The sequence below is a fragment of the Ictidomys tridecemlineatus genome, chromosome 2, assembly GCF_052094955.1.
Source record: "Ictidomys tridecemlineatus isolate mIctTri1 chromosome 2, mIctTri1.hap1, whole genome shotgun sequence".
Taxonomy (NCBI): Eukaryota; Metazoa; Chordata; class Mammalia; order Rodentia; family Sciuridae; genus Ictidomys; species Ictidomys tridecemlineatus.
In genome coordinates, this window is record NC_135478.1 from 193,519,730 (window position 1) to 193,534,426 (window position 14,697).

Here is a 14,697-nt window from a genome sequence, read left to right on the forward strand (position 1 = left end):
ATTTAATCATAAAGTCTTTGTGATGCTGATTGAGAGAAATGCCTTCTCCCAGTGGTCCCAGCTGTTACTATGTTCACAGCCCTAAGCTCATTGAGTTGGGCAGAACATGTGACTGAAGAGTTCAAATTAGTAAAAGCTCTGGAGATAGAAAGTCAGGGGCCAGTTATAGTTAATATAGAACCGTATGTTGAGGAGTAATCAGAAAAAGAGGGTTTCCAGAGAAGAAGAAAGGGAACATATTTTGAATAAGATCTGGTGTGTGTTTTTCCCCCCAATTTATCTCCAGTGAATAATAGAGAATCCATTATGTTTGATTGATTCTTGAAGATTTATTAATAAATAGGTGGTTTCCAGTTTTAGACAATGTTTCCTAAACAACGCATTTTAATTACATCCTATTAAAAAGCAAATAAATATATCACTGGAAGTCTACGGAGAGAAATGCTGGGATTTTGTAAGGCATCCCCTTGCTCATAAGTCAAATCTTTCCTTATGATTTAAAGAGGCTTGACTGGATTTTTTGCTTCTTACAAACAAGCTAAGAAATTTTACAATCCTCTAAAAACTCTATTTAAATCTTATGAGTGATTTTTATTTGAAAAACATTGAACTTTTGTTTTTCTTTGTTCTCTAAGATTCAGTTAAATTGCAGTACAAAATAAATAATTAAATTTGAATTCAGAGGGACAGAGAAAAGCAGAGTCCAATTTGGTAATACTAGGAAGAGATGAAAAGCAGTCACTGACTTAGCTAAGTAGAGGAAGCAGAAGCCCAGGTGCTTACAGAGGGGTATGAGGTCAGATAAGTGTGAATCTCAAACCCCATCAAAAAAAAAAAATCAAGAAACAGAGTCACTGGACACTGGGGAAGGTAAAGAGTGAAACAGAAAAAGAATGTGAGCAAGATACACCCAGGTGATCTTCTCTAATTTATACCATAGGTGAGAGTCCTTCCAGCTAAGCGTATCTCAATCCCTGCTGTAAGTCCACCAGAAGGTGTCCAGACTAAGGGACACCGGTTTCTCCTCAGGACAGGGAAACATGCTAGTGACGATAGGAAGGGGAGTAGGAGGATACTTGTAGAACCATGAGACTGCCCAGCTCCACTTCAACCCTGGCTTCCTGGTCCGGCTTACTGTCCTGAGACACATGATGCAGGAAGGAGGCTGCAGCATTTTTCCAGAAAAAAATGACCAGCCTCACAAATGGAATCAGACCTGCTACCATCTGGAGGGTCTCGGAGATGCTCCTGTCAAGGCCTCTGGGAGAGGTGCTCACCAGCCTACAAAGGTTGCACCACATATACAGTGTCCACCATACTGAACCGATGAACAGGCAGGCTGGAATCCCCAGATATTTGAAGAAACTCTTTAGCATGGAAATAGAGACGTGAAGCAGGCTGGGTGGTAGGGCAGAAATAATATTTGGGAGAACCAAATGGAAATGACCATGCAAGATAACTTTGGCTGAATGTGCATTTGTAGCTGTATCTATCGAAGAGGAAGGCTAAATTACCTAGAGCAATATATCTAAGGCCAGAGTCTGCCTAAAGTTTTGTTAGAGGAAGAGGGAAGACTAGAGATATCAACTTTGGAAGAGAATGGCTTCGAGTGAATGAGGGTAGACAGATGAATGAAATGAGAGGATGCTACTAGTTCTAAAAAGCAATTTCTACAAAGCTATTTCATGAGAGAAAAAGAAAATTTGATTATTTTAATGTAAGAAAAACTGTTGCAATTAGTAGAAAACAACAAGGGCCATTAACAAAAATGACTGAAAACAATCCAATAGAAAAGTGGACAAAGATATGAAGAAACTTTTTGGCAGAGATTATTGATGACAAGTAAGTACATGAAAAAATGTACATCATTCTTCATTAGGGAAGTGCACATTTAAACCACAATGAGGACTGCGGTTGTGGCTCAGTGGTAGAGCACTTGCCTCTCATGTGTGAGACCCTGGGTTCAATCCTCAGCACCACATAAAAATAAATAAACAAAATAAAGATATTGTGTCCATGTACAACTAAAAAAAAATAAAAATGAACCACAATGAGATACCACTGCATAACCATTTGAATGGCCAAAGACAAAATAAAGCAAAGCAGAACAAAACAGCTGGCAATACCAAGTGCTCTTGAGGATGTGTTGATGTGGAACAGATGTCACCATCACATGCTATTGGTGGGAATATAAAACGTCACAGGCATCTGGGCAGAGACTGTGGGTAACATCTTACACAGTTAAATATACATATACCCTATGACCCAGCCATCCCACTCCTAGGCCCATACCCAAAAGAAATGAGAACTATGTCCTCACAAATATCCATACACAAATGTTCATAGAAACTTTATTCATAACCTCTACAAGCCAGAAGCTGCTCACAAGTCTCTCAGTTGGTGATATGGATAAACAAATTGATACATCCATACAATGAACACTTCTCAGAGATAAAAAGAAACACAGGCATGGTATGCCTACAACACAGACAATTTAAAGGACAGAAGCCCCACTCAAAAGGCTACACATTGTATGATTCGATTTATACCAGATTCTGAAAAGCCTATGGGACAGAAAACAGATCAGTGATTGCCAGAGGTTGGAGTGGGGAGGCAACATTGACAGTTGACTGCTTAGGAACACCAGTGAATTTGGGGGCATGATGAAATTCTTCTCCCTCTTACTTGTGGTGGTATTTCTTGACTGTGTTCCATGAAAGCACACAGAACTGTATAGTAGAAGAGTGAATATTATGATATCCAAATTCCAACTTTTAGAAATGAAAGAAAAATTGAACGAGGTTTCTTGTTTGGATGATAAATAGAGAATGATGTTGCTGAGGTAAATAGTCAAGCTCAGCTGAGCATCAGACAAACCCAAAAAGAAATGAGGGTAGTTTCTGCCCTGGCAAGCAGGATTTGTGGCCATAGAAATACATGAAGTTCACGTGGCCAAGGGAGTGGGGACTTTAATACTGAGAAGGACTACATTGTATAAATGTGCCAGAGTTTCTTTGTCCAGTTGCCAGTTGAGGGCCATGTAATTATTTTGGGGTTTTGACTACTGTGGATGAAGTCTTTATCAACATTCATGTAGATCCTCAACCACTCAGCAGAAAAGCCAGCAACCTGTGTTCCACACAATTGGCAAAGTAGATTTCCTAAAATGCAAATCTGATCACGTTACTTCCCCGTTTAAAATTCTTCACTGGTTCCTTATTGCCTACAGTATTGCCTACTGCACCGTGACTGCATATCAGAATCACCTGAGCACGTTCAGAGGCGTTGGATGCTCAGCCTATCTCCAGAGGTTCTGATTTAATTGACCAGAGGATAGAGATAATCAGGTTTTTTAAAAGTATGATTTGATTTTTTTAAGATTTAAATTTTTTTGAAACAGCATTATTGAAATATAATTCACATACCACACGTTTCACCAATTTAATGTGTTGAAGCTAGGAATAGAAATCAGGTTGACTAATTCAAAACCTATGCTCTTTAAGAGTTATGCTATACTTTGAAGTGCTTCTTGCAGAGAGGAAAACATGTTGACAGGTTTCCAATAAGAGGAAAGTGAATTGAGGCATATTCTGTGCCTTACCTTTAGCAGAGTGTTGCCTCTTACTGGGATCACAGCCAAGACCTCCTTACCTTTCTCAGCCTGCCTTGTACATAGGTTGCCACCCTGTAACCCATTTCTTTCCACTACAAATGTGAATGAAAGTGATAGAGAATATAGAATCATAAGCAATGGAGTGTGAATTGATTTTATACTTTCTTAATCTCTCCCTCCTTACTCCCCATGGCCCTCTGCAGAGAACACATAAATAGTGAAGGTGCAACATGTACCTGAGAATCCATGAGGCAGTTTGTTTTCAAGAACTGCCAAGAAGAGCCATTTGATCTATATTCACCAGCAATGTAAGAAGGGAACTTTTGTTAGCTTAAGCCACTGAGATTCCTGAGATTGTTTTCACAGCACATCCTAGTCTAGCTTGAGTAGTACGCTCATGAACAATTCACTCACCTATTCATCAGCTGTTTTCCTGTGAGAAAATCAAAAGGAAGATGTGAAATTCCATGGAAATTCCACAGAGCTTAAAGGGAGGGGGAAGGAGAGCTCGAATTTAGAGGAATCTAGGAAAGATGCAGGTATGAAGGAAGGGTCTTGAGCAGAATTCCCCAACCCTCCCCCCTCCCCCCAGAAAATGCAGACAGAAGCTGGAATGAGGAAAGAAGGAACTCCCAAATGAGACGTGTACAGGGTTACTTAAAGCACAGAGCCAACTAAAAAAACTATAACATTTTCTATAAGACTGTTACTGACTTGAATTAGATATATTCAAATATAAATCCCAAATCAATGCATGCCAAAAAGATATAGTCTCAAAAAAAATAGCATTCCCTAGGAGAAAGAATCATAACCCTGAGCAGATGTTCCATTTGTTAATTTAATTTTTGCTAACAAGATAACATTTTTTAAGGCATTGCTGAATGTACCAGTTTTGTCCCTTGTTAGTATAATCAGAAAGATATCTTGGTTCAACAATGCTCTGGAGCATTGAAATGTGTTCTCCTTTATGATTTGCAGCTCTGATTAGTTCTATTTTTCTGCCTAAGGTGCAAAAATGCAAATATGAACGAAGAGCCTGAGTAATTTCTGGTTCTTATATCATTATCATTAAAAAAAATTGAAACACATATCTTCTTTTGAATCTCACTAAAAATGTAGTCTGAAATGCATGAGGCAGAATATATTGTCATCCAATCTTTCATTAACATATTAACCTACTGTCACACGTTATTAAAAAACAAAACAAAATCTGCATCTGTCATAGAAAAATATGCATACATCAAGCATATCCAATCACAAATGAACTTGAGAGCAGAAAAACATGTTAACAAGTATAGCAGTCTGGGATCTGCTTTAAGATAATTTAGCAGAGAGAGAAAAAAAGAGTTAGATAAAATAAACATGACAAAAATATTAGTAATTGGTGCATCTCATTTTTGACTACACAGGAATTCGTTATACTCATCTCTCTAAACTTGGGCATACCCGAAAATGTTAAAAATAAATGGTAGAGGGATCATTAAGTGTACAGATAAAATACCTTCAAAGAGAATACCTTCAAACAAAATACCTTTGCACAAATTTAAGGATGCAGATTATAGAACTAGATTCCTTAATCACAGAATTTCATTGCCTAGTATCAAAACATAATGATAGGGACTGGGGATGTGGCTCAAGCGATAACTCGCTCGCCTGGTATGCACGGGGCCCTGGGTTTGATTCTCAGCACCATATAAAAATAAAGATGTTGTGTCCATCGAAAACTGAAAAATAAATACTAAAAAATTCTCTTTATCTCTCTCTTTAAAAAAAAAAACAATGATATTTGTCAATTGCAGGTTTCCTTCCTCAGAGCTCTTTAGCATGTTATTTCATCATGGAACACAGAATGACAGGTTCCTGCAGTGACACTCTGTTGGTCTTTAGATGCTATTAATAAATTGTCTCATTGCCCTGAAATCTGAATGTTCTGAAATAGCTTACCTTTAAAAGCAACAATAATCTGGGTGCAGTGGCACAAACCTGTAACCCCAGAGGCTTGGAAGGCTGAGGCAGGAGAAATGAGAGTGGAAAATCAGCCTTATCCAGTTAGGGAGGGGGCCCTAAGCAACTCAGTGAGATTCTGTCACTAAACAAAATACAGAAAGGGCTGGGGATATGGCTCAGTGATTAAGCACCCCTGGGTTCAATCCCCACCACCACCAGGAAAAAAAAATTTTGCATCACTTTTAGAATTAAACTGTTTTTTTAAATATATATATATATATATATATATATATATATATATATATATATTTAGTTGTGGGTGAACCTTTGTTTTGATTTATTTATATCCGGTGTTGAGGATCAAACCCAGTGTCTCACATATGCTAGGCAAGTACTCTGCCACTGAACTACAGCCCCAGCCCCAGCATTAAACTGTTTTAAAAATGGTAATGGTTGGAATTACCGTAATCAGGAAGATCCATATTTTCTGTTCCTCTTATATCAACCAGCAGGGTTATCATATTCCCATTTATACATACATCTGATTCAATTATCTATTGTTTGTATAAGCCACATCCTTCCACTTTAGCTTGAATGACATGAGAATGAAATACTGATTTTTTTCAACATCACTGACTGTAGACAGCTAGAGTGTGACTTATTCTCTACAATGAGATATTTAGCATGTTGTAGGTGTAAATGAAAGACGTAAACTAAGAGGCAAAACATTAATGTGATATTGGCTGTGTTATTATGAGCCCAATGAAATCTAGTGCAAACAAGAACACATAGGTATCATGCTGGGAAACCAATGATCTAGCTCTCATCTTGACTGTAGGCAAAAGAATATCTCATCAAAGCTATAAATTTCATGAGTCTGTTCCCTAATTTAAAACCCTTAAGGAAAATGGCTTCCATGGCTCAACAGTTTTAAAGGGTTGTTTTTACTTGGCTTCGTAACCAGGAAATTAATAGTTTTTCTAAAACAAATCAGAATTATACCATTGTTGTCTGTGTTTTCATGCTGTTGCTGTTAGCACTTAACTTCTCCTCTGGATAACAAAGCTGTGGATTCCACATTGAATTCACCACAGGGAGATGTTTATTACCTGCTATGATTGTTCAGGATAGTCTGGGATGGGGATAAAATTTGTTTATTCATGGCTATACAAAAATTGTTTTCTTGAGGTAATGTGAAATGGAATAGTTTTCTAATCAACTTTCACTATTCATAGTGAATCTTATTTAGCCTAATACCAGGTGTAAGTTGCTTCAGTCCCAAGCAGTGTTAGCACACAACCAATAGAAATGTGTGATGGCCTCAGGAACCCAAGGCACTGGGGAAATGTCAAAGCTATTAATGGAACTTATTTCTTCTTTCTCAATAAGCTTTGAAATAAACCTGATGTAGCCATGTGAATGATGCATTTATAGGAAAAAGTCTCTTGTTTGTATATATTCAATTTAGAGAGCAACAGTTTGTTACATCTGAGAAAAACAAGACAAATTATAATTGATGTGGAGAGCACAAATATATCAAATGTTTCCAACTGCTTAAGCCTAGAGGAAAATCATTAGTGATTATTTTACAAAAAAATATGTTAACTGAGTAATAAGAGTATTATTACCATTTTCCGAAAAAGTATTAGAGAAGCAAACTACCTAGACTCACCCCATTGCATCTGAATAATCAGAAATTTGCAAATAAAAAAATCACTATACCCTGGAAAGATTATGTTGTATTTGGTATGGTTTTTGTGGAAATAAAACTCCAAGCAATTTACAGACATTTAAAATTGGAGCAACTGTGTAGAATTAACCAGAAGCCAGAGCCATGATTTAGTCTTAAAGTTGGGTTTAAATGTATTTTTAACTAAAAAGATCCCTCAAAAACATTATTAAAATTGAACATAAAATCATTAAAAAGCTTTAACTACATTGACTATTTTCAAATAATGTATAACACCACCATTTCTGAATGTCAAGATTTGAAAAGTTTTTATGTTTTCTTTTAAATCTTTTGTTAGCATCTTTGGTTTGTATTAGTGCATTATAGTTAATACATATTTTGTGAATGTTACACAGCTTAGTGTAACAAATGGTTCCTGAAAAGAACAACCACCAGTATAAAGTGTGATTTTTAACTTAAAAAAAAAAAGTTAATTGGCTCCAGTTTGGGGCTATTATGAAGCCATTAAAAATGAATTCATCTCTGTAAACAAATACAAATCTCTATATAGGCATGTTTCATTTGTTTTGTGTAAATATCTACCTGTAACATTACTGGGTAATATCCTAAGAGTGTGTTCAACTTCATAAGAAACCCCCAAATTCTTTTGCAACATGATGTGCCATTTTATTTTATTCTTTTTTTTAATCTTTTTTTTTTTAATATTTATTTTTTAGTTCTTGGCGGATACAACATCTTTGTTGGTATGTGGTGCTGAGGATCGAACCCGGGCCGCACGCGTGCCAGGCGAGCGCGCTACCACTTGAGCCACATCCCCAGCCCTTTATTTTATTCTTTTACCAACAATATAAGAGAGTTCTAGTTGCTTTGTAACCTAACATTCCATTCTCAAACTTCAAGTTATAACCCAGGAGAAGGGACCAGTAGAAATACAATAGCAGCCAAAAATGTATACTGAAATTTTCTAGTAGCCACAACTTAGAATAAAGTAAAAATAGTTGAAATTTTTAGTAATGTATTTTATCTAATAAAATTCAAACTATTATTTATTCAAATTATTATTTTAACGTCATTGGAATAGAAATTGAGATATTTTGTGTTCTTTATTTTGTACAACATCTGCAAGTCTGGGATGTGTTTTATGCTTACAGCATATCAATTTGGTCTCGTCCTATTTCAAGTGCTCAACAGCTACTTGTGGCTAAGGGCTACAATAAAATATTAGGACATTTTAGGATATAGAGTAGTAACTCATTGTTTTGCCTTTTCCCAATGACTAATGAGATTTTCATTTGTTGTTGGTTATTTCATATATATCTTCTATTGTCTGACTGATGTCCATTAATAGCTGAAGGGATATACAAATTGTGGTATATTCATATGAAGAAAAAATATTCAGCAATAAAAAGGAAAAACTTAGATTTATACATTTATCTGGGTGAATCTCAAAACATTACGCTGAGTGAGAGAAGCCAGACACAAAAGATATGTATGACATGAGTCCATTTGTGTGAAATTTTAGAACAGGCAAAAGAGAAGGTAGATCAGTGACTTTAATGGGGTGTATGATAGCAATGGCAAGAAAGAACTTTTTAGAGTGATGGAAATGCTCTTGTATCTTTATTAGACTGGAGGGTATATGGATATATACATGTTCAAATTTATTGAACTGCATATTTTAAATAGGTGTATTTTATGTAAATTATACTCCAACAGAATTAAAAGGGTAAAGTAACACCACAGTAGTATCTGCTATCTTGTTTTACAAGCCCACTGCAAAATGCAATTATGAGACCTCTTATTGAAAAATTATTAAGGATGTCAAGACAGTAACTGCAGAGGGAGTATGTTTGTCATCAGATCCTGTGATAAACAGTGTGTGGCACATAGGTGGTCCCATCTGTTCTGTGGAATGAATTTATGAACTTGGGCATCCTAGTGTCCAGCAGTTTCCATCTTACAGCAATGCAGTGCAACACCTTTTTTTGCATCTGTTGTTCATTCCCTAGACCTGAGGAAATAATATAATCTTGAATATAATAAACAATGCTGTTCCTAAATGTGATAGAGACAAATACAGATTACAAGTTGTTTTGTTTTAAAATTCTTTAAAGATATGAAGAAATACAGTTCAACAGCTAACATCAAGAGAATACAATTTGTTTCTGTGGGTGGATTATGCAAGCAACATGAAGCATAAAGGAATTCTTAATCTTCAGACATTCCACATTTTTGGTTCCAGTCTTATTTTAGTGGCAGTGTTGCTTACACCTACTATGGGCCAAGAAATGAGCCAAATAATAAGGATGAAAGGATAACCAAGCAGGTACATTTAATTGCATAGGAGTTTATTTTCTTTTTTAGATATAAATTTATAGATTATACTCCAATTATTAACCTTTATAAGGACTTTCCCTGAGCATATATAATCTACATCACCAGAAATATATCTGTGGGACTTTGCTCCAGTGCTCCTAAACACAGCTCAGAATTGCTGCAACAGAGGTTCTTGGGTTTTATTTAAATGCATAACAGACTAATTGTGTCCCTTCCCGGTTCTCAGATTCATGTTGAAGCCCTAATTCTCTAATTAATGTTGAAGCCTAATTCAATAGGATTAGTGTCTCTCTAAGAAGATACCAGATTGCTCACACACTGGTGCCCTAATCTCTCTGATGTGCATACACAAAGGAAAGGCCCTGATAGAATGCAGGGGGAAGATCTTCTGCAAGCAGGAAGAACACACACCAGAAACTGAGCTCTTCTAACTTTGATCTAAAACTTCTAGATTCCTTAATTGGGAGAAAGTAGATTCTCTGTTTTCAGCCATTTTTCAGCCTTGGGTTTTTCATTTTGACAGCCTAAGCTAAAATGTAACATTCTATTTAATATAGAAAATCAATAATATGATAATCTGATTTAAATAAAATGACTGGTTTAATGACAGTCACATAATAAACTTGCAGCATCAAAAGACTCCTGTATGTGCAGACAGTAACAAACTATAGAAATGATCCCTGAAAGTATAGTCTTTCATATATATGTGTACAAAGAACATGAAGGTATGAACCTTAAAAATTTGAGTAATTCATACATAAATTTTTCCTAAAGGAATTCTAAGGCAATTCCACTTTATCCTAAAACAAGGGGTATGCATATTGAAAAGCTTTTCATAAAAGACCACTTAAAGGGTTTTAAATGGTTAAAGATATCATTTACATATAAATACTTAAAAATGCCTGCATACATCAAAAGGAACACTAATAACTGAACAAATGAAACAATTAGGGCCAAAGATTTCTCAAAAAATCATAAGCAATGGGTGCTTTCAAACTTGCTCCATTACATGCAAGATTTTCATTTTAGGGGAGCAGATAGAAGATTAAGTTATAATGGTTTCATTTATTTCATTTAAAACAAAGTATTTAAAATAAGTTAAAGTATAGCAAAGAAAATTAATTAAAGGAGAGAGGCAGCAGGTAATGAATTAAGATTGCATTTTTAGAGAAGATAGTAGATGAAAAAAAGTATGATACTAATAAGTATTACAAAATTATTAATTGTAATATTATGGGCTGAGTGGATTTGAACTCTTGCTTTGTCAATTAAATTATATAAAATTACACAACAAATTATATAGCATTGGATAATTTATTCCCCCTATCTAAGCCTCAGACTTATTGTTAAATTGGGAAAAGCAATAGTATCAACTTATCGACAGGGACAATTATTTGGCATATGGCATAATACATGCTAAACACTCAGCAGAGTACCTGCAACATAATGATGCTATGATATGAATCATTTATTATTGCTTCTTTTAAAAAAATGACATTACTGATATAATACTTATCTTTGTAAATGGGTGTTGCAAAATAGGTCTATGTGGGGAAAAATGTCAAATTAATTTCTGCATTTGCAATAATGCAAAGCTACTCCCTATCCCCCCACCCGACCCCTGTGGAGTACAAACTGCTTACCCAGCATTTTCTTTGCTCCAAAATTCATTCAGGGAGTCTCTTCTGTGGCCATAGCTGCTTTCCTGATCTCTGTATCTAGGTTTATAGAGTATCCTTCAATGAATTTCCCGTTTTGCCTACTTGCAGTTTTGTTTTCTTTTTCCCATGTCAACCTATTGTATCACAGTAGCAAACATGTCTTACTGCTACACATTTATGGAGCTTTTCAGAGGCATGTGATGAAAATATGGCTCCAGGGCAAATGTATTGACTCCATTTTCCCAAGGAGAAAGCTGTAAGCTGGTTCTCTTATAAGTCTTCCAAAGTCCTGCCTCTCATTTTAAGAAACTCTGCCTTAGATAATCAGAGACATCTGCCAAAAACATTTGGCTCTGCAAGTAACAAGTAGATTAATTGCTCCTACTGTATCTGGCAAATGACAGCCTAGTAACTAGAGAATAAAATGGCTGGTTACTAAGAACTTTAAGAAAGATAAGGATCAGAGGAATTTGGGGGAAATTCCTAAGCCAAGGGAACATATATGGAAATACTTGAATATGGAATTCTTGAAATGTCTGAGAAAAAAATGTATATAGGTTCATGCACATAGTAGTTCCTTAATATTTTTATAAGTTAAAAATCATGGGCTGGATTGTAGCTCAGTGGCAAAGCATCTGCCTTGCATTTGCAAAGCCCTGGGTTAGACCCCCAGTTCCAAAACGACAGAAAAAAAAAACCCACTCCCCAAAAAAATAGATTTAAAAAAAAACATGGCACTACTTCTGCCATACATGATGTTAATTTATCATTCTTTTTCATCCTTTCCTGCAATTCTAGAATATCATGTGATACATAGGTTTATAAAATTAGAAAATGATATTTCATCCATTCAAACACTGTTTGGTTTTAAGTATTTTCATGTGTAAGCAATTTCTGTTTTTTTTTTAATTGATAATTGGAATTCTGGTAAGGCCTTGAAGATGACAGAGACTAATAAGAAAAAAAGTCTCTTAGAGTTTTCTTTTAGTTCATCTAGGTGTGTTAACACTTTGGCTTCAGATAAAAGAAAATCCTATCTCTATTCTCAAATTTCAGTTGAGAATTTTCCTCCTTTTAAAAACATTCCAGTGGGGCTGGGGTTGTGGCTCAGTGGAGAGTGCTTGCCTAGCACATGTGAGGCACTGGGTTAAATCCTCAGTACCGCATACAAAAATAAATAAAATAAAGTTTAAAACAAAACATTCCAGGGCTGGGCATGTAGCTCAGTGGAAGAGCACTTGTCTAGCATGTGTCAAGGCTTTGGCTTCAATGCCAAGCACTGCAATAAAATAAAATACAAACATTCCAAAGGTTCAAGTTTTCAATCAAAGTTGAATTGATCTAAAACACATACAAAATTCCAAATACGAGCTCCTATTTCAACAACTTTATTGAGAACATTTTGCAAATTAGATTTTACAATTTAACATTTTACAATTAGAAATTTTATCTGCTATTACATAAGTTGCAAACTTTTCAAAACACTACAGAAAATCCTTTATTTCTTTGGATTTTTCTGTTCCATGCTGAGATCCTGAGATACATTTTTTCTTTCAGCTTCATTTTCATCTTCCTGTGAAATAAATTTTAGAAAACATTAAAATGTAAACTTTAGGGCATTTTTTTCAGTTATACTTAATGCAAATAATTGCACTACATGTGCAGGAGTATGAACTATTGTGATTCGAGAAATCCTCAGGAAAAGATTATAACCATACAGGGTAAGATTATATAACATTTAAATAATTATAGTATGAGCTGTTTTATATTATGCATTGACTAAAATTTTCTTATATCTTTTTAAAAGCAACCAATTTTATCAATACCCCAAGAAGTACTTTTGAAAACACCTGCTACTAAAAAGTGTTCTTTGTAGGGGGTGAACCAGATATTTTTACTTCACTCTTTGATAAAAAACAATAAATTTAACTTCTAAGACACTTTATATGCTCCAGCATGGCATTTTGGTCCCATCTAGCATACTTTCTTGACAGGTCTGTCAATTTTCCAATTACTTGTACCACCATATGTTATCTGAAGATCAGTCAGGTCTAAAATAGGAAACATGGGCATGTCATGCTGTAGAACGCTTACAATCTTCTACAGTTTCAATTCTAAGTGGTAGCCTCATAATTCACATCAGGTTCCTATGGAACAAGGTGAATAAATGAAGTGACATCATAATGTCTGCTACCTCAGCAATGAAATGCATCTTGTGTTTAATATTAAATGGTGACCTTCAAAGTATAAATAATGACAGTCTGGAAAAATATTTCATCTTACAATTTGTAACCCATCTCATTATACATGTTCCTTCAACAATACCAAGTACAAAGCGTTGCTGCTTTCCTACTACTTCTGATTTATCATTTAAGATTTTTCATTTTTATTAACTGAAATAAAAGGTATTGTCTAACTTTTTACTGAATTAATTAAATCACCAGCAGTGATTTCTTAGGTTTCTCTAGATAATATGCAATAATGTTGGTACCAAATACATTATCCTGTCTATCTTCTTTGTGAACTGACTTTAGTAAGTAAATACAATTGAGGTATATACCTCAATTACACACACACACACACACACACACACACACGGCAAGCTATAACCTTTGCCTATAATAAGTTAAAGAAAGCTTCCTTTATACGTGTTGTTTCTCTAAACTCAAAAGCATCTGTGATTTTTGACTTTGCCAACATCAGGAAAGGAGAAAAATTTATAAATATTATGAACCAATCTAATCATTACAGATATGAGAAAAGAGGGCTGAGGTTCTGAATATCATTTTAGCAATGTTACTTTATGTATTTTTCCAAGCATAAGAGCTACTGTGTGTCATTTAACTCCCCCCCCCCCCGTCAATATCTCTAGTGAGTAGAGATATTACACTATGCTCAAATGAAGATTCACTCATGAATAGGTGGGCTCCACTTTTAGATACAAGTTCCTAGAGACCACAATGAGACACTGTCCGTGTTAAGCCAACAGGTAATAGTGGCAAGACTTTTTTGTTAGGTCCACTGAATTTGTGGAGATCTTCTTTGAGGCAAGATTTCATCTTTTTTTATCTGTAACTTCTACCATATTACAGGGAACTGTGAGTATACAGATGTAATCCAATTAATGATTTCTGAACTATGTGAAACAATGGAGTAAAATAAAGTATAAGAGGTCTGCCTGAACAACATGTAATTTGGAAAAACCTGAGTATTGTTCCTTATCCTATAGTCATACTTCCAGCACTCTTGATATGTGACAGCACTGAAAGCAGAAACATGAAAAAAACAGGAACCCTGAGTGCTACCCTAGTCCAGAATAGAAATGTAAAGGCTTGCCTATAAACCTGAGAACAGGGAAGTATCTACACTTTGCTTCCTATTTAACTATGAATACAAACTGCAGGACCACATGGTTACATGAAATAAAATTTTGCAACTTCCACTATGGT

The 14,697-nt window shown here is 35.3% G+C and overlaps 1 protein-coding gene and 1 long non-coding RNA gene across 4 annotated transcripts in view; one reads left to right on the forward strand and one right to left on the reverse strand.

Moving 5' to 3' along the window:
- Positions 1-14,697, forward strand: part of LOC144375432 (uncharacterized) — a 40,073-nt gene that overhangs the window by 5,511 nt on the left and 19,865 nt on the right. The gene's annotated exons all lie outside the window — the stretch shown is intronic.
- Positions 12,621-14,697, reverse strand: part of Phf14 (PHD finger protein 14) — a 183,832-nt gene continuing 181,755 nt past the window's right edge. For all 3 annotated transcript variants that reach the window (XR_013435277.1, XM_078040344.1, XM_040291563.2), the window contains one exon: positions 12,621-12,821. Coding sequence is in view for 2 of the 3 variants with exons in the window: in XM_078040344.1 (XP_077896470.1) it covers positions 12,747-12,821 (75 nt within the window). In the remaining variant the exon portion in view is untranslated. The remainder of the gene's footprint in view (positions 12,822-14,697) is intronic.